General features: G+C 33.2%; 1 protein-coding gene and 1 non-coding gene across 2 annotated transcripts in view; one reads left to right on the top strand and one right to left on the bottom strand.

Moving 5' to 3' along the window:
* Window positions 1-24940, bottom strand: part of LOC143226938 (uncharacterized) — a 32514-nt gene extending 7574 nt beyond the window's left edge. Inside the window, exons 1-3 of the mRNA XM_076458494.1 lie at window positions 24913-24940; window positions 23519-23710; window positions 5230-5403 (exon numbers count right to left, since the gene is read on the bottom strand). Of these exons, the coding sequence (XP_076314609.1) occupies window positions 5230-5403; window positions 23519-23710; window positions 24913-24940 (394 nt within the window). The remainder of the gene's footprint in view (window positions 1-5229; window positions 5404-23518; window positions 23711-24912) is intronic.
* On the top strand, window positions 9041-9114 carry TRNAT-AGU (transfer RNA threonine (anticodon AGU)). The gene has a single exon. It is a non-coding gene; the product is annotated as a tRNA-Thr (tRNA).

Here is a 24940-nt window from a genome sequence, read left to right as displayed (position 1 = left end):
CTAAGTGTTGCATTGTTTTCTTTTTATAAATTAGTTTTCAAATGTTATATTTTACACACACACTATTACACTGAAGTGTATTAAATTCACACTACAATATACATTTTTAATGTTTTATTACATTCTTCCAATGTTTTCTCATCATTTTCTTTTGCATACATTTGTTGGCTGCATTAAAACCTTCTTATTGTTTCGTTACATTTCTAACACTTCTAATTACAGCATTATAACTATTATTAATTAATAACAATCGTATAGAACATAACCAATTTTCGTTTCTTTTAAGAAATTCTGTAATTCAATATCCATTTGATTTTACCAAGTGTTAGCGATAAAATAAACTCACTGTTATCCCTTGTGTATTTGACATTTTTGACCAACTGTCACCAGTATCATAACAGCTATAATCAGTTAATTCAAAATTATTTTTAGGTGAACGTATAGAACCAACATGATTCCTTATATAGATTATCATGTGAAAATAAATAACTCAATAATAAAATAATTTTAGACTTTTGAACGTTTCATCATGAACAGACATTCATTGTCACTTTTCCCTTCAATTACAAATAAAGATCCTTTAGAGCTTTGCTGAACATTATCCTAGTTGTCAGGATAACTTAATATTCAAATTAAACATTATTATCGAAAACGTGACTTAAAAAGCTAAGCTATTATTTGATATAATTTTCTGTACTTGTCATACGTCATAAAGTTTCTGTATTAGTATTATCTACATCAGTTGTTAATAATTCCAAGTAATGCTTAAAATATTTTTTCAAATTTAAACAAAATACTACAGTCTTCAGTATGATTAATTATTATTATTAACCCACGTTGTTAATGTATCAAAAAATAATAAACATCTGGTTTTCTTTTTGTTTATTTTCATTATCTTCAAATTAATGAACAATGTGTCAAACTACATTGTATGTAGTTGATGACAGATGTGATAGAAGTTCCATTCTAAACACTGCGTTTAACAACTCTTACACAACTCCAGTTTATTTTAATATCACTTTTAGGTTATGGAGTAAAAAATATTAAGGTCTTGATCTGGAGAGAAGTTAAAACATAAATAAGTTACCTATTTATAACGTCACCCGCTGATACAGAACTAAGTGTTGGAATTTACAACACTAAAATAAGGGGTTCGATTACCCTCGGTGTACTCAACAGATAGCTCGATGTGACTTTGCTATAAGAAAACACACACACCGTATCGATGTTTGTTCATCTTCTATTTTAACCATTCTTGGATCCATCAACTTGTATAACGACCCGAAGTTTGAAAAATATGAACTAATTACAAACGTTTCTGATGTCAATCGATAACTAATGAGTAATGTGGTAAATAACAAGTGTGGTAATGAGTAATGTGGTAAATAACAAGTGTGGTAATGAGTAATGTGGTAAATAACAAATGTGGTAATGAGTAATGTGTTAAATAACAAGTGTGGTAATGAGTAATGTGGTAAATAACAAGTGTGGTAATGAGTAATGTGGTAAATAACAAGTGTGGTGATGAGTAATGTGTTGAATAACAAGTGTGGTAATTAGTAATGCGGTAAATAACAAGTGTGGTAATGAGTAATGTGGTAAATAACAAGTGTGGTAAGGAGTAATGCGGTCAATAACAAGTTTGGTAATGAGTAATGTGTTAAATAACAAGTGTGGTAATGAGTAATGTGGTAAATAACAAGTGTGGTAATGAGTAATGTGGTAAACAACAAGTGTGGTAATGAGTAATGTGGTAAATAACAAGTGTGGTGATGAGTAATGTGTTGAATAACAAGTGTGGTAATGAGTAATGTGGTAAATAACAAGTGTGGTAATGAGTAATGTGGTAAATAACAAGTGTGGTAATGAGTAATGTGTTAAATAACAAGTGTGGTCATGAGTAATGTGGTAAATAACAAGTGTGGTAATGAGTAATGTGTTAAATAACAAGTGTGGTAATGAGTAATGTGGTAAATAACAAGTGTGGTAATGAGTAATGTGGTAAATAACAAATGTGGTATAAATTTATGTTTCGTTTTCTCCTTTTCAGAAACGAGCAAACGATTTTACCTTTCGTTTCAGGAGCCAAGTGTATTTGGACGTTCGACTCGTAATCCGAAGGTCGTGGGTTCGAATCACGGTCACACCAAACATGCTCGCCCTTTCAGCCGTGGGGTCGTTATAACGTTACAGTCAATCCCACTGTCTGTTGGTAAAAAGTAGCCCAAGAGTTGGCGATGGGTGGTGATGACTAGCTGCCTTCCCTCTCGTCTTACACTGCTAAATTAAGGACGGCTAGCGCAGATAGCCCTCGTGTAGCATTGTGCGAAATTCCAAAACAAACAACCAAACAAAACAAATGAAAACAATTTTTCGTTTCAGTTATACAATCATGAAAAACAAGACTTTTATTCACTGGATTTAAATCTTTGACATCATATAATTCATTAGAGGACAGTTTTTTTTTTACTAATCCTCTCCATATTTATGACTCACAGACTGTAAGACATCTTCACCTACATCCAAGATGGTACAGTTTTAAGTTCTCTCATAATTGTACTTATTAACCTCACCTATATCTGTTTCACATAGATGATTTAACAATTTTCACTTTCTCTAACTTTTTTAACTGAAACTATCATATATTTTCAGTGATTTTCTTCTGCTGCACTTTAACTACAAACAATTTTTGAATGCAATTCATTAATGAATAGAACAGATATATAATATACAGTTTTTGTATTCGCATTAAAAATACGGAGAAACATGATTTAAAGGATTTTATTTAGATTTCGTACACTGTTGCATCCTTACAGTTTGCACTTAGACGAAAAGTGTTGTCTAAATTAAACGTAAAAGGTATTGAGCAAAAACAGCTTGGTTTTGAGCAATCATTTTTGCGCATCCCTACATTAAAACTCACATGATCTGTCGGTCTAAAATATTTACCACAGGTAAAGGTGAGTTGTTTTTAGTTTTGTAATTCGGATTAACGGTGGTTGATATTGAGAAACTAAACTATATGGGTAAACACGTGCAGATACATTTGTATTTGTTAGATCAAGCAACTTAGATTAGCAGTTTCGAGAGGACTTTTTTAAAAGAAACATACAGGTAGAAAAGTATTGTTCATTTCTCACCTTTAAGCTCAAATTAGTTAAATTTTAAAGAAATTTTCCTGATTATTAATAGCATTTAACGTTACGTGCTATTTACTTCAGTGATTAGTGTAAATAATAGTGTTTGTAACATCCGTCCCTCTTGCATACGGGAAATGACAAAAAAACTGTATATCTAAATTCCTTGGCGTAACTACAAATGAAGTTATAATAGGCGTTTTAGAGATAAAAACTACCATCATATAGTTTAAAGAACCAGGATTGGTTAATGATAAAAACCTATTTCGTATTATAGAATTGCGATCTCTTGGCTAATGTTAATAATTTTCGAGTGTAACTTTCTTATTGAAATTGTTTAGTATATTGATTGATGTATTGTTTTACCCCACTATCATGCCATTAAATCAGTAAAAACCGCAGCCTAGCAAACTAATGAATAAATATTTACTATAAACGTCTTACCAACTAAGTGTAGCTAGCATATTTGTAGCTAATATTGAGTTTATTTCTTTAAGTATGATAATTAATCCATTCTCTTTTCACATCCAAGGTGTTTTATTTATTAAATTAACAGTTTAATTCAACACTTAGAGTGTAAATAATTTTCAATAATGTCTGGTGTTGTGCAATCTTTAATATTTACCGTTTATTTAATAACAAGTATCATAACTAAGCTGAAGTATTTAATTATAAATACATACTCAGTGAAAAAGTCAAACAATATATCAATATACTACAACAATTACTGATACGAAACAAAGAAATAACAATGAATCGGAAGCGTTTAATGAAGTAAGATACACAGAAACAGTGACTGAGTTTTATCAACCAATAATTTAAATTAGCAACTTACTTTATTTGTTTTCGTATTTTGCGCAAAGCAACTCGAGGGCTATGTGCGCTAACTATCCATAATTTAATAGGGTAAGACTAGAGGGAAGACAGCTAGTGATCACCGCCTACTGCCAACTCTTGGGCTACTCTTTTACCAACGAATAGTGGGATTGCCATTTAATTTCTAACGCCCCTACGGCTGAAAGGACGAGCATCTTTGGTGTAACGGTGACTTCCACCCGTGACCCTAAGATTACGTGTCGAACGCCTTAACCCACATTATCATACCTGGCCATATTAGATACTTGATAAACCAACGAAAACAATATAAATGTTTGAATGAAATGTAATATTAGATGTTTACAATTCTAGAGCAGCAAGAACTTTTATCACCAGTTTAATAAATAAACAAGATTTAATTGAATAAATAATTGAAACAACAGGAATATTATATACATAGAAAAGTTTATTATAGGAAGAGTTTATATAGAATAATGTTAGGTTTACCACTAGTTGATATAATAATAATGTTAGGTTTACAACTAGTTGATATAATAATAATGTTAGGTTTACCACTAGTTGATATAATAATAATGTTAGGTTTGCCACCAGTTGATATAATAATAATGTTAGGTTTACCACTAGTTGATATAATAATAATGTTAGGTTTACCACTAGTTGATATAATAATAATGTTAGGTTTACCACCAGTTGATATAATAATAACGTCAGGTTTACAACTAGTTGATATAATAATAATGTTAGGTTTACCACTAGTTGATATAATAATAACGTCAGGTTTACAACTAGTTGATATAATAATAATGTTAGATTTACCACTAGTTGATATAATAATAATGTTAGGTTTACCGCCAGTTGATATGATAATAATGTTAGGTTTACCACCAGTTGATATGATAATAATGTTAGGTTTACCACTAGTTGATATAATAATAATGTTAGGTTTACCACTAGTTGATATAATAATAATGTTAGGTTTACCACTAGTTGATATAATAATAATGTTAGGTTTACAACCAGTTGTATAATAATAATGTTAGGTTTACCACTAGTTGATATAATAATAATGTTAGGTTTACCACCAGTTGATATAATAATAATGTTAGGTTTACAACTAGTTGATATGATGATATTAGGTTTACCACCAGTTAATATAAAGTTATTCCAGCCGTAAGTATAGCTTACATCTTTACTGTATTCCAGTTAAATCAAAGTTTAATGAACAACAATAAGACATTAAACATTATTAACAAACCTGAACAAGCAGACAAACAGTCTGCTATTGTTTCATATCGGTTTCCGTTCCCGCCACAACCACCGAAATTAAATTTCTTACACTGGTGGCTTTCGGGATCGTAGTAATATCTTGGTATAATAGCTTCACAAGGTCCTGTAACAGGTGGCGACTGGCAGTCTTTATCCAGACATGTGAAAGTATAAAGAGATCATTCCCTCTTGAAGTTTGTTTGGTTTTTTTTTTACTTTCACGCAAAGCTACACAAGGGCTATCTGCACTAGTCGTCCCAAATGTAACAGTGAAATACTAGAGGGAAGGCAGCTAGTCATCTCCACCCACCACCGCCAACTCTTGAGCTACACTTTTACTAATGAATAATGGGATGGGGCGATATATCATAACATCCACATGGCTAAAAGGGCGAGCATGTTTGGTGCGACTGGGATTCGAACCCGCGACCCTCAGATTACGAGTCGAACGTCTTAATACACCTTGCCACGCCTGACCACCCTCACCTACTAGGTAAGGCCCGGCATGGCCAAGCGTGTTAAGGCGTGCGACTCGTAATTTGAGGGTCGCAGGTTTGAATCCCCCTCACACCAAACATGCTCGCCCTCCCTGCCGTGGGGGCGTTATAATGTGACGGTAAATCCCACTATTCGTTGTTAAAAGAGTATCCCAAGAGTTGGCGGTGGGTGGTGATGACTAGCTTTCTTCCTTCTAGTCTTTCACTGCTAAATTAGTGACAGCTAGTAGAGATAGCCCTCAAGTAGCTTCGTGCGAAATTCAAAAACAAACAAAAACAAACCTACTAGGTACATTTAATTTAGAATACCTTAGGATACATAATAACTGTTTAATACACTATATTGAAAAGTGAAAGTTTTAAACCTAACATCAGTTTAAGTCCACAGTTAGAATATTTTTAAACTATTATTTTCCAGGTAATTCTACCATATGAAACATTGTGTGCTACATATCCTGACATCGAAATTCTAAAGCTGTACTTAAAAACAAATCAATTTATTTTATGAAATAAAAATGAAATAGCATAATTATAAACATGATATTCCTCATGATCGTTACAAACAACAAACAACTCCTACCTGTTGTTACTGACAAGTTACACAGTGATATCTCTAGTAGAACAACTAATGTTATCTCTTTACACATATTTGTGTTCGTTAGTCGAAAACTGATAAACAAAGACTAAGTCACAACTAATCATGGACGCTTCTATATAAAACTTCTCACCAAGTGACATTGGCAAATAATCTAGCGTTCACGTGACTTTCCGGAGTTGTGAAACTGTGAGCTGTACCACTGTACGTCTGTACTTCAAATTCTCAGAGTCAATCCGTGAACAGTCATGTCGAGGTTGAACTTTCAGTGTTTTGAACTACTGGAAGTTAACTTAGATTGTTTACAATCGTGTTATTAACACCGTGGAGATTAAAATATCATAACATTTGTTTATTTTTATAAGTTTTACATTTTCTACAAAGAAACACTTCAATGAGATATAATTTAAACTGTTTTGTCAAAATGTACTTTCAGGTTTTTCGTTAACACTAATTTATTTATTTTATTTAATTATAAAATTCAGGTAAAACCGGTTTCGTAAAACATTGTAAAAGTAACTTCTGTAGTTAGTTAAGTATGTTAAGTCAGGTGAACGTTTGTTTTATTGGGAGAATGAATGAACGTCCAATTAACAGCTGGTATTTGATTTTCCTTTACTGATAAATTTCACGTAAGTTGTATATTAAGGCCTGAGAATTAACTTTATTAACAACTGTAGCTCTGTAACGTAAGTTTATTTTACTTTATTAATAACTTCAGTTGAACTATACTTACATGTAAATTATGTTAAGGAACTACAATTCTTTTTTAAATTCAAATCAAACCAGTTCAGTCCATCATCATATAAATGAAAGTTCTAGATTTTTAGAGGTCACTGAAGGCTGGAATGTCACATGAAGGTTGAATGACTGGACAATGTCACTTGTAGAGAAGTTTAATATACATGTTCCCGTAGTAACTTGATACCTATTTTGTCTCCGTCAGTTCTAGAGTAACGGACGATAAAGATATATCAAAAATGTTGTTCTGTTATAATGTTATTATTTTTATATAAATCCATTGACGAAGTTTTTCATAGTGTTTTTGAGTCTTTATATCAAGATGTTTGAGGTGGAAATGATTCATATCACAAAACTCCCAAGGAAAATAACATCTTTAGAATACCCTAACTATAGATATTAACTAAATGTAAGCATTAACTTTTAAACTATAAATAAGAAATATGGAAAAAATATGTCAGGTTTAATGTGTGGACTGGATTATTTGCTGTAAATGTTTGTGACTTGTTGGTGATAAATTTCAACCATAAATAATCAGCATACACACCACTTTTTGTAAAATATATTATTAAAACGTGTCAAACATGTATATATAAATGTTCGTTGCACTGTTGGTAATAACGGTTGAATCCAGATATTTAAATAATTGTCTTATTTTTTCCGTGATAATTCACACAGGCTCGTTTATTCACTTTACAACGGGATAGAGACCATGTCTCTCCAGGTTTTGGTCAAAGAGATCTTGAAAGTTTCTTGTTTCAAATTGAGAACTTAGATACGTCAGGAAACTTTAATATTAAACTGAGAAGGTAATTTGGTAATTATAACAATTAGTTTTCAAGATGAAAAATTACACATTGTTCTAAAGAAGAATGTGTTTGAGTAAGAAAAGTTCATACCCTGGAGGGTCAGGTTCTCTGTGACCTCTTTCTCCTCCCCGTACCTATGTTCTTGACGGATTGGTATTTATAATTGTGGAACTGAATATTATTTGATTCTTTTTAGGACATTGTCCATGTATTGTGGCTCGTATGTAGTGGTTATTTTAGTCTATCAGCAGAATGTCAAGTTTGTTGGTGGCATTTTTTAATACATATATAAATAAACTATATATTTATTATTATTTGAAATTTATATTTTTTTCTTTTTATTTATTTTTATATTTAAAATATAAGTTAACTGGGGAGAGATATTTAGGACTAGCTTCATCTTGTATGAGGTACCTGTCTATTTCGCATAGTAATTCGTTTTTCATCCAATTCTTATAAAAGTACATTATTGTAATATGTAGGAGTCTATCTGGTATTGTTGGCAGGTGATGTAGTTCTTGGAACTCCGTATGCAGTTATGAGGAGAGTGTTTTGGATTGTTTGTAGTTTAGGTTCAATTATTTTATCACTTACAGTTATCCATGCTGGAGCTGCATAATCTAATACAGGTCTAATATATGTTTTATTGATTTTTAGTAACGTTATCTGTAGATGCCCCACTGTTTTTACCAGTTGGACTCCTAGCATAGTTAGCTCTTCGCCAGACTTTATTTTTAATTTCGTTCACATGATTGATCCAAGTTAGTTTAGAATAACAGGTTAAACCTAAAAATTTTGCCGATGGGGCCATTTGGAGTAGAGTGCCATTCATATATAATTGTGGCTGTTGTTTTTTGTGTTTTGTAAATTTCCTAAACACTACGAGTTGTGTTTTTGCTGTGTTTATTTTTATTTTATATTTTGACAGTATTCACTTATTCTATCTTGTTGCGATTGTATGTTAGTGGCTGCTATCGTGGGTGTTGCGGCACTTTTCCAGACTGCCACATCATCTGCGAACTGTGAAGAGAATCCATGATTTGGATCCCTCAGTGCCATATTGTTTACATATATGATGAAAAGTATAGGGCTAACCACCCCTCCCTGAGGGACACCAGCTTCAGGAGTAAAGTACTCAGAAAATGTTCATCACTTAATGGCGTCGTGGCTTAGTTGGTTAAAGCACCTGTCTAGTAAACAGGAGATCGCGAGTTCGATTCTCGCCGGTGCCTATGAAAAGTTTATGAAATTTGTTTTACTGTTTGAAAGATTGTTTGTTTTTGAATTTCGCGCGAAAGTACTCGAGGACTATTTGGGCTAGCCGTCCGTTAATTTAGCAGCGTGACATAAGAGGGAAGGCAATTTGTCATCACTACCCAGCGCAAACTCTTTAGGTGTTCTTTAAACAACGAATAGTGGGATTGGCCGTGACATTATAACGCTCCTATGGATGAAAGAGCGAGCATATTTGATGCGACAGGGATTCGAACTCGCGACCTTCAGATTACGAGTCGAAAGTCTAAACCACCTGGCCGTGCAGAGTCTGTTTCAAAGAATTCGGCACTATGTTCATAAAATGTACGTCTTATTAAATAGAAATGGTTCTATTTCAATAAAACAATGTGAACCACATTTTTCAGTTGAACAAAGAAACAAACAAACAAACAAAAACTGAAAATATAAAAAACATACTTATACAAAAAGAAACAAGTTTGGCTGAAGACAAAAACAAATGACGATATTTTTCATGTAAAGAAAACTTACAACAATGTAAAAACTTCTTGAATATTTATTTTAAAAATGTATAAATTTTTGTGGTCGATTTTATTTCATTACCTCATTCATGTCTTATAGATAAAATTTTTACAAAGTATGTTTATTATGGTTTATCAAAGTAATGCCACATTTTAATACCTGCCGTAATAAGTTGAGTGCCTACCCTATACCATCAGGCTTTATGGAATGTCACGCTGTCTGGTGAAGACCACACACAACATGTACGAAACTTGTAATAATTGTTCCAAAACCAGTTTTGCGCGAAATTCAAAAACAAACAAAACTACACCGATAGCTACCTAAAGAATTCTCAAATAATACAGCGGGAAAAAAGCTCCCGGAATAAGACGAAAAAAGCACAAGTCTAGTTTTGTTGTCGGCCAAATATTTAACAGAGATACAAACTCCACCCTGTTCGCTCTATGTACTGTAACAACGAAAGAACTAAACACAGTAAATAAAGCAAAATAAAATAATGTTAGAAAAAGACGAAAAGCCCATAGAAAAATAATAAAACTTACTAATTCGTCTGAAAATTCAAAAAACGAGAAAGAAGTAGCAGAAACATCTAATACTGTGGTAGAGGGAGCTTCTCTTACAACTAACAAAATAAATGTCATAACAGAAACACTTTGGATGTTGATAGAACAACTGTAAACATTCAGAACAATACTATTGTAAACTACACAAACAGTGAGACAGACACAAATGTACAAGAAGGTTTTGCAACTGTTACATCCAAAAGGAAAAACAAAATTCACCACAAAAACTTTATTTTTGAATTTCGCGCAAAGCTACACGATGGCTATCTGAGCTAGCTGTCCCTAATTTAGCAGTGTAAGATGTAAGACTAGAGGGAAGGCAGCATGAATATGATTGATGCGACCAGGATTCGAACCCGCGGCCCTCAGATTAAGAGTGGAACACCTTAACACACTTGTTCAAAACAAACCACACCATTCTGGTGTTTTCTGTCGTTTTAATAATAATTTGAAATATATCATATAAGCTAATATCTTGTTAGACACTGGCACGTGATGCCCGTGCCCCGATTCTAGTTACCACTGCCCCAAATCCTTAATGGCTCTCCAGAAAAATCATAATCGATATTTTATTAAATCGCCGAATATCTCTGTGTCTGTCAACTAGCGACACCTGTGGTCTTTGTTTTCATTTCCCGTAATTATACAAGTTTTGTTCTTCCAAGGTGGAAAGATATTAGTTCGTATCAGTGTTACCATATAAAATAACTTATGCACAAAGGTTAAAAGGAAACGAAAGACATAAACAGCAGGAACAAAGTAATGTTACACAAGAAAACAACACCTCAATACAAACACAAAAATCACAAGAAAACAAAACTCCAATACAAACACAAAAATCACAAGAAAACAACACCTCAATATAAACACAAAAATAAACAGAAACGATGAAAACAGAGGTATAATGATGCTGTATAAAACAGATCTATCAGTCACAGTATGAGCAGTAATAACGAACATGTTACTATGGATATTCTATAAATAAAAACAACAAAAGTAACAATATCAGGAATATACTGTTCACCACTTAAGTAACTAGACATAACATTACTCAATTTTCCCACGACCATAACTCTATAGTCATTGGAGATCTCAACAGTAACGATGTTAACCTTGGATGCAACTGTACAAACAATAATGGAAGAAGTCTCTTAAGTTGATATATGATAATAACAAAAGACAGAGAAACCAAAACACAAATTAACAACATAAAAGAATCACATAAGAGCACAAAAAAGTTACGAAAAAATCATAAATGTGATAAGTGTTGCTCAAAATTAAAGAATAAAACTGACTCGAAAAAATTCTGGACACATCTTAGACGACTGACCAACGACAATCCAGCCACAAAGAAATATCCTACTCTTGAATACAATAATACAATAGTATACAAATATAAAGAAAAAACCGAAGCTTTAAAACACCAAATACGTAACACTTTTAAAATACATACTGATTCAAGAATAAATATTTATATTTATAACAAAGTCACAAACTATAGACTAAACAATAAAGAACAATTTGAACCAGTTTTCCCAATAAACATAACAAACTAGGAAGACACGATCCTAACGAAAGACATATCTACACGTGAACTTCATGAAGCAATGAAAACAAAAAAACAAATCTCCAGGTGAAGATGAAATACAAGCCTTCTTCCTAGAAAAAGGCACCCGAAATAGTTTGACCACCTGAAAGCACTTTTCAACTTATCTCTATCCTCTGGATACATAGCAGTTTTTTTGGAAGCATGAGAATATATTAAAGTTTTATAAGGTAGAAAAGCCAGTCAATAAAACTAATAGCTACTGACCAATCAGCCTGACCAGCTGTGTAGTCAGAATTGTTAAAATAATAATAAATAATAGACTCTCCACATTCTTTGAGATAACATCAAAATTACCAGAAGAACAAAATGGATTAAGAAAATTTAAACAAACAACAAACTACTTAGTTAGACTAACTGTAGAGATATTAGACAGCTTTAACAATAAACAATGCACTGTCGCCTTCTTTGTTGACATTAAAAGTATTTGACACTGTATGGCACAGCGGTCTACGGTTCCGAATGAATGAACTGTGACTACCGCGTGGAGTTATTTGCTAGCTGTCCAACTTTCTAGAAATCACAGTAAATGTAGAGAGAACCATTCTTGAATACTTCACTCCAGAAGCTGGTGTCCCTCATGGAGGGGTGGTTAGCCCTGTACTCTTCATCATGTATGGAGAAGCTGGTGTCCCTCATGGAGGGGTGGATAGTCCTGTACTCTTCATCATGTATGGAGAAGCTGGTGTCCCTCAAGGAGGGGTGGTTAGCCCTGTACTCTTCATCATGTATGGAGAAGCTGGTGTCCCTCATGGAGGGGTGGATAGTCCTGTACTCTTCATCATGTATGGAGAAGCTGGTGTCCCTCAAGGAGGGGTGGTTAGCTTTGTACTCTTCATCATGTATGGAGAAGCTGGTGTCCCTCATGGAGGGGTGGATAGCCCTGTACTATTCATCATGTATGGAGAAGCTGGTATTCCTCATGGAGGGGTGGATTGCCGTCTACTCTTCATCATGTATGGAGAAGCTGGTGTCCATCATGGAGGGGTGGATAGCCCTGTATTCTTCGTCATGTATGGAAACAATTTGCCATTGAAGGATCCTAATCATGGATTCTTCCCATAATTCACTAATGATGCGGCAGTCTGGAAAAAGTGCCACAACACCAACATTAGTAGCCACAAACATACAACCACAACTAAATAGAATAAGTGAAAACTGTCAAAAATACAGATTAAAAATAAATACAGCAAAAACACAAGTTGTCATCTTTACAAAGCTGACAAAACACAAAAAACTACAGTCTGAAATATATATGAATGGAACATTACTTCAGACTACCAAATCAGCAAAATTTCTAGGTTTAATCTACGACTCAAAATTAACATGGATTAACCATGTAAGTGAAATTAAAAGTAAAGTCTGGCGAAGAACCAACTATGCTAGGAGTCTAACTGGTAAGAACAGTGGAGCATCAATAGACAATATATTAACAATTTATAAAACATACATTAGACCAGTAATAAACTATACAGCTTCAGCTTGGATAACTGTAAGTAACACAATTATTAAAACCAAGCTGCAAACAACACAAAACACATTCCTTACAACAGTATACAGAGTTCCCAGAACCACATCATCTAAATTCATACACAAACATACCAACCATACCAGACAGACACAGTACAATAACATACATGATGAAGATAGCCTTAATCACCTCTCTCCAATCAAGATATATTTTAAATACAAAAATAAAAAAGGGAGAAAAATATACAAATATATAAGAAAGGAAAAAAAAAACCCACATACTTCACCCTAGTAGAGCAAGAGAATGTCTGTAAATGTATACCAGTACATGGACAAAGGGTCGGAGAATGTCAGCTCACTCTGAACAACACCAACCAACACTGCATGACCATATAAGTAAAGAAAGAGGTCAAAGAGCACTTGACACTCCAGGGTGCATATGGTACTTGTACAATGCTTTACGAAACCTGTTTTACTAGAATTTTATAAATAAATAAATTGTCAACAAATTTTAAAGCTAAATCTGAAAGTACATTTTGAAAAAAATTAAATTATTATACACTAAAGTGTTTTTTTGAAGTAAACTATAACTTACGAATTAAACAAATATAATAGTTTTTTTTTAATCGTCATGGCTTCATTAATGTATGTTAAAACAATGTTTGGCCGTCACCAAGAAACCAAGTTAACGTCCATTAGTTCGAAGCACTAATTTATTAGTCTTGGCATGAGAATTTAAAGAAATACTCTGAGCTTTTAAAAGTATAAACGTATAACTCATAGCTCCGTCATCTCCTGAGAGATTTCAGATCTTGTTCAACTTTAGACTCACGATACAAACTTATATTTTTTGGTAAGAAACGAGAAAGATTATTATATAAAAAGTATTGGTTGTTTTCTTACTTTTTAGTAGTCACATATTTGGTTGTATTTTTGTTGCGAGTTCTATAAGAGGTGTCTGCAACTAACATGAGAAAAATCTCTTGTTGTTATTTACGCTATTTTATTTTTTTCTTGTTAATTTATTAATAAATGTGTGTTTTTCTTGTATTAAGGTTAATAAAACCGGTTCAGGACATTGGCACGAAAGTTAAAGATAATAGTTTTCTCGGAGCTTCATAATTCCAGAAAATCAACGGAAGTTTAGATTACTTGTCAATGTCACTTGGTGACAGAAGTTTTATACAAAAGTGTTCATGGTTAGTTATGACTTAGTCTATGTTAGTCAGTTTTCGAAAAGTGGATATAGAGATAACAATAGTTGTTCACTGTGTAACTTGTCAGAAACAACAGGTAGGAGTTGTTTGTAACGATCATGAAAAATATATCACATGGTGATAATTATTTATTTCATTTTTATTACTTCAAATTAATTGCTAGGTTTTTTAATAAAACTTTAGAATTTTGGTGTCAAGCTATTTGGCACAAAATGTCTGATATGATAGAACTACTTGTGAAAATAATTGTCTAAAAACATCCTAATTGTGAACGTTAACTGGTGTTTAAAACTCTAGCTGTAAATATAGTGTATTAAACAGTTATTATGCGAAGTGTCTAGTATCCTAAGATATACTATATTAAACGTGCTTACTTCAAGAGGGAATGATCATATTATACTTTCACAGGTCTGGATAAAGACTGCCACTCTCCACCTATTACAGGACCTTGTGAAGCTATTATACCAAGATATTATTACGATCCATAAAGCCACCAGTGTGAGAAATTTATTTACGGGGCTGGTGGCGGGAACGGAAAGCAATATTAAACAACAGCAAACTGTTTGTCTGCTTTTTCAGGTTTGTAAAAAATGTTTATTGTCTTACTGTTATTCGGTAAGCTTTGATATAGGATCTAATATTGAATTTAAATTTCTGACAAGAATTTTTTCAAACGAAGGAGAATATTAATGGCCTTAGGTTTTAAAGATAATGATAAATTAGAAGAATTTAAAACAGAAGTTGATTTAAAGTAATGGAAATTATTCTTTAACATTAAAATATAGGTCGGTACAAATATAATGGAACAACATCCATAAAAGATTTCATGTCAACACTTTTAGATGTTGTGATGGAAACAAATAGAAAATAATAACATTTAAACCCGTCATGGTCATGTGGTTGAGATGCTAGAGTCACATTCTGAGGTTTATTGATACGAATCCCTGTCAAAACATGCATCCTTTCAGCTGTGGGAGCGTTATAAAATCATACTCAATTCCACTATTTTTTGGTAAGAGTAGCCCAAGAGTTGCCCGGAGTGGCGATGACTATCTGCTTTCCCTTTAGGCTTCCATTCATACATTAGTGACTGGTAGCGCAGATAGCCCTCGTGTAGCTTCACGCGAAATTCAAAGCAAACAGCAATATAAAAATATTGTATTTATACTGCACACGATATACATAATTTAATAATTATTCCCCTATAAAGTTTTAAAAACAACATAATTATCTAATAACCTGCAGGTTATACTCGTTACAATGTAACCCACGGGTTACACACAACACTTTAGAGTTTTTTAGCTATGACTATACAAGCAATTCAATCGTCAATTTAAAACGACCCTAAAATGAAAGTAAATGTGGTTGACGATTTATATATAATTGAAATTTTATAATACATGTACATCTACTAAATGTAAAATAATAAAGTAAACTTTAGCGATGTTTTAAAAACTTTCCCACAGCACGATGATACCTCTCCTACTTGGGTACCTTACTGAATATAAATAATCATCAGTAGTTATCGGGAAACGCCTCTTGAATGTGACACAAATGCGACAGTTAATGAAAGACAAAATACTTAAAACGCTGTTTATGTATACGCAGAAAAATACTTTTAAAGTTACAGTTTTAACTCTGAATATTCCCGAACCGACTTAACGACTTCTGGTTTTCAGGAAAGGCTTCATGAGCACCAGTTTGTAGAACAAAAATAGATGTTACATTTTCAAAATCTCTTATATAGTATCCAAAATGGACAAATTAAGAAAAAATAGAGAAACATCTACAGCTTGTATAAATGTCACAAATATTAGGCCTACTGGTGTTGAAACTGTAAAACTACAAGTTTGTTTTGTTAACTTTCAACTATGTATAATTTGCAGGTTTCGTGAACTATTTGTGTGTATGTCAAACGACTTACATGGAATGTAACAGAAACATAGATTATTACAAACATCGATAGAGACAGTTTAAACTTTCTTTGTATTTCACGATTGTTAAGGTATCAAAGTTAACCATGTTGAGACTGTATTCACCCTCGAATGTTTACCTTTATTATTACTAGTATTTTAACATCAGGAAGTCCAAAGTTTTTCATCTCACATCTTGTTGTTTTTTTTAAACAATATAAATCAATCCGGTGTAAAATTCTAGAGAGATTCGCGTTGAGATGGAAAGGAAGTGATTTGAGATGGAAGGGAAGTGATAAAGGCTGAGCCTAAAAAAATGTTTGTAAACAGCTTCCACCAGAATTACAGCACTGGCTTTTCCTGTTACTGTTGTTCCTCTTTCCAGGAATTGCGGAAGTCTTGGTTTATCATTTATTTTCCGTTTTAACCACGTTTCGTGATGACTGGAAAATAAAATATTTTTCCCAGAACAATACTCAGCAGACATAAATAATATTATTCTCACTTTACCAAGTTCAGTGTCGTCGAGAAAACTTATATTCTTGACTTCACTTGGAAAAGGCCTTTTAGGCTTAAGTATTTCAAAGAAAAAATGAATCCATCGTAAATAATACTAAAACGGTATATAAACAAGTTTTAAACCTTATTACCAATGGGAGGGTGGCTGAATAGAAGAACAGGAATTTCTCTAAACAATAATGTTATTTGATCATTAAGTTGAACGAGATAAGTGTTCATTCAGTAAGAGGAGAATTGTTGTGTTTAGATGATGGGTAATAACAAGTGTAACACAAGAACACTTTGTTTTGTATAATTGTTTCAAGGCAAAATCACGTGATACATTGTTTGTTTTGTTATTGGGTGATAGTATTTTGTATATAACTTCTTACAGTCGTGATCTCTTTCAATGGTTAATAAAACTGTCATAATGTACGAGTGTTTTTTCCAATGTATATGTCTCATATTAAAACTTCCATTAGTTATAGCTTCACTGTCAAGTGAATATTTCATTTCTCTACAGATTATTGTAACAAATCTATGTGCTGCCACTTCGGTTCCTTTTCATATTTTACCAATGAGACTTTCATAACATCATATCTGTTATCTTCAAGAGTAATGGTGTTCTTGTTTTCAAACACAAGAGTAATTCTGTTAGATAACTTTGTGTTATTATGTTGTTTAAAGGCGATTTATATCTCTCTGAAAGTTGGTATATCTAACATTCTGTCATTAATGTCTGTCTTTATCACACTCTGTGTTTGTGTAAATGTTTTCGTTAGTACACGAATTTTTCATTTACCTGACTAGTAACATCAAATATTGGCTTTCTTTAGTGGTAATACCGTAAGTTTCGTGATTGTTAAAGTGTATTTGTTCATTCTTTATCAGGATAACGTTACAGGTCTTTGTCACTTCTCTTGAAATCTTATGTTGTGAGAACAGGTTTTATATATTCATCGTAGTCACTGCATAGACAGACCAGTGTTTAGCTTTCCACTTAACTACAAAAAGGAAAAGAAAACAACAAAAACATAAAAGTTCTGATCACGTGGTGGACTGACTTTGTGTCTCGTTTTCTACGGTTTCTTTACATTACGTAAGGTAACCTTGATTCGGACGTGTAACACAGCAGGCTTAAGTCAACAAATACTGTTCAAGCATTTCTTTTTGTACTTGTAAGATAAAAAGTGGCAATCAGTCTACAGTTAGCTAAACCTAACAAACAGAGACAGTTCTTGTCGTATTATGTGAATAATTTGATAAATATCTTAAAATTTAACATTCCGTTAATTGTATAGTATCAACAGTCGATTAATCGTACAGTATAAACAGCTAAGTTAATTTTACAATTTAAACCAGTCATAAAAATCTATCGTATAAACTATTTGATTCAAAGTATGTTATCGACAAGTAGATTTGTTTGTTTACAGAAAAACTACTCAATGAGCTCTCTTGGCTGTTTCCAGTTTAGGTGTTGATATCCTGCTTTAAAGCTTCTAGTTCATGGAATAGTCCTTTAGGTAAAATTATAGTACAGTTTGACATGGTCACAATAGAAGACAGTTTGTGAAGGCAGTAAATTGTACAGTGCCAAAACACTGGTGAACATACGTTAGTTGGTCAAAGCTATTGATTGGTTAAGATTAGCTGTAGTCCTGTTGGTCAAAACTATAATACAGATAAGATAACCCTAACTATAGCGGTATGGTCCTTGATCACGAGAAATCCACTTGAAATAAAAATGTATCTCAGAACGCCTGTTTGGGTGTTAACACTTTTGCTGATAAAAAGAGAACAACGTTTTGGTCAACCTTAAGATGACCTTGGTAGGTCGCAACATTGTTTTCTCCTTACCAATAAAAGTGTTAATACCCATACCAGCAGTTCTGAGATTCCTAGTGGTATGGTATTCTCAAATTTATCTTTGAGTAGCATGCAGGATTTGTAAGATGAAACAAATATTCAGTAGAAACTATCTCATGAAGCAATGAACGAATTATCTCTGCCTTTTACTGACCTTGAGTTCCAGTAAAGACACTGCTACATGTATAGTAAATAATCTTATATTTAATACAATAGTATTGTGTTGTTGTGGTGATGACAAAGTTAAAATGATAAGTTATCCCCATATTAGAAGTGAATAAAGGAGGTCACATACTCAACACAACTTACAACCAACTCTTGAACTACTCTAACTGAATAGTAAAATAGAATATTACTTTAAGAGATTGCAATAGGATCACTGTGACCACCAGGCCATTACATGTCCTAACACGTAAGTGATACAAGTAGTATTGGTATCACTTTCATCCGTTTGTTATTACATACAAACTACCCATAAAAATGTTGTACCTGACAACAACCAACAGTTTTAAAACTTATTTTATGAAAGTATTTGTGAAGAAATTACTTTTAAGTGCACCCTCCGCAGTATGTGGGCAGACTCACACCGCGAAAACTAGGTTTCGATACCCGTGGTTGGAAGAACATAAATAATCTACTGTGTAGCTTTGTGCATAATTTCAACAAACAAACAAACTTTAGAGTATCCGATATAGTCATTTAAAGAATCTATACTGATACATGTTTTATACTTAAAGCTATAAACAGAACTATTGTTAACTATGCTATCAATATATGCTCGATTTCAGACATTACTTTATAGTCACGTGGTATACATTGAAACTTTCCTTATTATCAGCGTTCAGACCTTCGAAATTATCACATATTTTAAATTCTCCCGAGTTTCTCAAGAGATATTTAAATATCTTTCTGTCTGTATAGATATTTCTTATCTCCTCAGTAATATCGGTCAGAAGCTACTGGTGAAACACCTTCGTCTGGTTAGAGGAAAATCATCTCATGTTTTTTAAAGTAGGGTTAAAGTTGTTGTCTTTTAATTTAATGTACACTTTTCCAAGTCACGTATGTATTATATTAAACTGAACATAACACACAGAAACATTGACAGTAATTTTTGTGTAATATGTGTGTTGACTGTATAGACAGAACGTTTTTAGTCTGATGTAACACAACATGGTAAAAGTATATAACCAGTTCAGTGTGATAAACACATTAATAAAAGTCTTGTGATGATTGGTACTTTCGTTTTTCAACATTTCTTTTAAAGATTTTTGAAAGACAATTACGAAGACCTGTTAAACATCTTTGTCACACGTGTTTCTGATTCGTTACTATAAAGCTGATAGAGACATCTAACTGCTTCTTCAACTTTCAATGAGACTCATTTTACTTGAGTTTTATAAATAAATCAAACAATTAGTTTAGCAATTAATGATTGTTAAAACACAACGTGAAAGCACAATTTAGTAAAACTAAGTTATTTGTGTCACATTAAATATCATCTGTCCTAAACTTCTCAATTAAAGAAACATACCGTGTTTCTCCGAAAATAAGTCAGGGCTTATATTAATTTTAACTCCAAACTATGACACTAGGGCTTATTTACGGGGGATGTCTTATTTTGATATATTAAAAAAATGAAGTCACAAAGTAAAACTATTAAACTAACCATATAAAATAAACTATTATTAAACTAACCATTTAAAATAAACTATTATTAAACTATTAAACTAACTGATTAATACTTAAACAAACTAATTAGCTAACTATTAAACTAATTAATAAATTAATTTTTTTTTTATTTCTTTCCTCTTCCTGCCACTCTTAACTAGGGCTTATTTTAAGGGTAGGGCTTATATTAAAACTATCCCGAAAAATCACACTAGGTCTTATTATCGGAGAAACACGGTAATAATATCTTTGTTGTCGTGACAACGTTAATGTCATTTTAAACATGTACTGGGTGTAACTTAGAAACCAAGTTAACGTCCAGTTATGAAATTATGTTTACTTGTCATGGTGTAATACCTCTTTCTTGTAATTGTAACAATACGATTAAAACACAGTTAAACAGTTGTATATTGTAGCATTTTATTTTGAAAATATCGATTAATTACACTGTTAAAAATCAAAACATGTATTGTTAGTAATTTCAATTATTTTAATTATACTGTTTTATTAACAACTTTAATTCTGTGGCGTCCATTATACTGTTACATGTATATTGTATCAGGGTGCAGTAAACTGTAGATAAATAAATAATAATTCTTACTTCTCAAATAAAACTACTTCGGTATATTCGTACAAAAATAACGGTTCTAGTTCCTCTGAAGTTACGAAAATCCAGAAAGACATGTGAAGGCTGGATCACTTGTCAATGTCACTTGCTGGAAAGTTTTATATGAAAGTGTCGATGGTTAGTTACAAATTATTTTGTCTTCATCAGATTTACAGTAATGTATATACGTGTGTTTGATTATAGTAAAGCTACATCGGGCTATCTGGTGAGCCCACAAAGTGGAATCGAACCCCTGATTTTATCGTTGTAAATCTGTAGACTTACAGATGTACTATTAGTGGGCCTAGAGAAACGAACAACAAAGAAGTATCAGAAACTGATGATTTTACTTCTGGTGACGTCACTTTGTACAGTAGCAACAGGATTTTGTTGCATTTTTAGTGAGAGTTGATTCAGAATAACTTAAAAATGCCGTGTCACACCAAACATGCTCGCTCTTTCAGCCGTGGGACGTTATAATGTTTTGATCAGCCCCACTATTCGTTGGTAAAAGAGTAACTCAAGTGTTGGCGGTGGGTGGTGATGACTAGCTGCCTTTCCTCTAGTCTTACACTGCTAAATTAGGGACGGCTAGCACAGATAGCCCTCGTGTAGCTTTGCGCGAAATTCAAAACAAACCAAACCACACGAATCCACGGCCATGAAGTATTGTACCATACATGTATCAGGTCATCCGATAATGTCCGAAAATTTAATACAGAAGGTGCATCATCATTCCTGTCTTTGTAGAAAACTTTAATGACTAACATGTAGTAGGACATGTATAAAAATGTTCAAATAAATAAAAGAAACTAAATCAACTCCACTTTTTCAAATCATTAATCAAATAAACCCTTATGAAGATGGATGTGTCTGAGGAGCACATGTAATGATTTATGAATTTAAAAAGGACAACAATACAGTAGAAACTACACAAAATATTCAAGGTATTTATGGTGCAGAGTCTCAATTAAAGAAAATGTTGAAGGGGGTTCGAAAGTTCAGTTCAGATGACTACAGCTTAATTGATGCGCCACGTTCAGGTCGGGTTGAGTATAATGATGACTTGATGAAGATTGTGCTGTAACAGGTGAAGAACTAGCATAGAAGCTTCATTCAACAGTTCACTGTCATCTGCAACAGCTTGGAAAGGTGTAAATACTTGGAAAATTGGTCCCCCATGATTTGACAGAAGCCAATCTTAAAGCAAGAGTGGACATTTGTACTTCTCTGCACTCTCGTGAACGTAACTCACCTTTTTTGGACAGTTAGTGACTGGAGATGAAAAATGCATATTTTACAGAAATGTTAAGCGCCACAGAAAATGGCTCAACGCAGGTAAGCTGGATAGAGTACAGCCCAAAATGGAACTCCATCCTAGGAAAGTCTTGTTAAGTGTTTGGTGGGATATTGTTGGTGTGATCCACTTTGAGTTGCTACCACTCAATGTTAAGATTACATCAGACTTCTATTCTCAACAATTCAAGCACTTAAATGTTGCACTGAAAGAAATGAGGCCTACTTTGACCAATCGTAAATGTGTTTTGTTATACCAGGATAATGTATGGTCCCATACAGCAAGAATCACATCTGTAAAGATTGAAGAGCTAGACTGGGAAAAACTTCCGCATCTTTTTTATTCTCCAGACCTTCCCCCATCTGATTATCATGTATTCCAAAGTTTGCAGAACTATCTTGATGGAAAAGAGCTTGGAACACATGAAGATGTTAAAACTACCCTCTCTACATTCCTTTTTCTCCAAACCCCGAGAATTTTATAGAAGTGACATTCAGAAGCTTGTTAATCGTTGGCAGGAAGTAATTAATAATAACTGAACATGCATTTCTGATTAAATAACATTAAAAGTGTTTGAAATCCTCTCTTTTTCTGAACCTAAAATCGGGCATTACTTAAAGGATGACTTGATACCCACATACCTGATAAGCTCAGTTAAATCAAGAATTTCGGGAAGAGGAGAAAACGTGGAAGGTATTTCGGTTTAACATTTAACTGGCTCTTAGTCGGAGTTCTGGGTGAAAATCAACTGCATGTGCTCAGTTTACTTTCTCTTTAACCCACTCGTGATAGGATATTAGGTTAAGCAATACGAAAAAGAAACCAAAAAAACAAGGCCCTGCATGGCCAAGCGTGTTAAGGTGTGCGACTCGTAATCTAAGGGTCGCGGGTTCGCATCCCCGTCGCATCAAACATGCTCGCCCTTTTAGCCGTGGGGGCGTTATAAAATGACGGTCAATCCCACTATTCGTTGGTAAAAGAGTAGCCCAAGAGTTGATGGTGGGTGGTGATGACTCGCTGCCTTCCCTCTAGTCTTACACTGCTAATTTAGGGACGGCTATCACAGATAGCCTTCGAGTAGCTTTATGCGACATTAAAAAAACAAAAACAAACAAAACAAACCAAAAAACACGTTGGCGTCTACACATACACATAAATACACACGAACATTACTGACACATGCATTCATGAAAGAATACGGTTTTGATCGACAAGCAAGAAAAGACCGCCGACTATCACAAAATATGGAGGGATGTCGGTAGATTCTATGACAAGAATTTGAAGTTTGGGAAATGGGACAATCCCGAGAAAACCCAATCCTAATCCCTGGTCTTAACCTGTCTTTGAGGATCCCGAAATATGTACCTAAAATGAAAATAAAGAATGTTGATTATTGGTACACTAAAAATACAGTAAGGTGACAGGTGGGTGCGCATTGGTACACTAAAAATACAATAAGGTGACAGTTGGGTGCGCCATGTCTTGCGTGTTTCTGCTGGTGTTGAAAAATGTTTAGTTAGCATGTTTCCTGTGCTGACTGTTGGATAAAATCTTTCGGATAAATTCGGAATTCTTTCACACATGAAACTGTTATCTAAATATAGAAATACGTGTGATACGAAAAGGAAGGATAAACACTTTGTCTCTTTAGCTAGTTTCCATATTAGCAACACTTTGAAATATTAATGGGAGTCTCAGAATCTGAGAAATGCTTCTTATTGCAAATAAGGTACTCAAATGAGTCTATAACTCAACTTTAGTAGTTATTTGTAAGCATTATTTCTTGGCCCATCCCTAGGTACTGAGGGATAGCACCGCACTTTGTGACAAACAAAAATTGAGCACTGTTAAAGAACTGGTAACTACCGTAGTTTCATGATATATATATTCATTGGAAACCAAACATTAACAATGAAGTGAAGCAATAGTATAAATCCTGAACATAATCATAAATTACGAATAAACATTTGCTCAAACGAATTATCTCGAGTTAATCGAAATGAAATGAATTTTGTTTCATGTTACCCAATCATAAGTACTTCTGAATAATGTCGCTAGATGGCAGGAGATAGTATATAAAATTTTCTCAAGTGCCTTTACGTTTAAAATATGTTACGTCGTCTCCACACGTATTTCTATTATCACGACATTCTGTATTACTAAAATCGAGAACACATAATTGTAATCCTATAGTATACGTAAATAAAAATGCTTTTAAAGAGAATATTTTTAACTTGGAGAAATACGAAAATACTTAAATATAAATAATAAATACTAATAAAACTATTTGAAACAAATTTGTCGTATAAAACGCGAGAAAACAGTATAACGTATGGCACTGATTTTATGTGCGTATCAGACATTGGTTTACTGTACTATTATTGAGTATAATTGTACAGCAGGTTTGTACGTAACTATCTTTGTCGGTTACAAATTTTATTATTTACGAAATACTCTTTGGTTTTATTTTGAATTTTTATCAATAGAAGCATCTGTCTTCTTAGATAAATAAAACTTTACTGTTGTCAGTAAATTCTGGTTATACACAGAGATAATGAAATATATACCTCTGTTCATTGTAGATGATCCAATCAT

Source organism: Tachypleus tridentatus, chromosome 9 (assembly GCF_004210375.1).
Source record: "Tachypleus tridentatus isolate NWPU-2018 chromosome 9, ASM421037v1, whole genome shotgun sequence".
Classification (NCBI taxonomy): domain Eukaryota; kingdom Metazoa; phylum Arthropoda; class Merostomata; order Xiphosura; family Limulidae; genus Tachypleus; species Tachypleus tridentatus.
The sequence above is the reverse complement of the archived record's forward strand: the minus strand, read 5'-3'. Positions and strand labels throughout refer to the sequence as shown.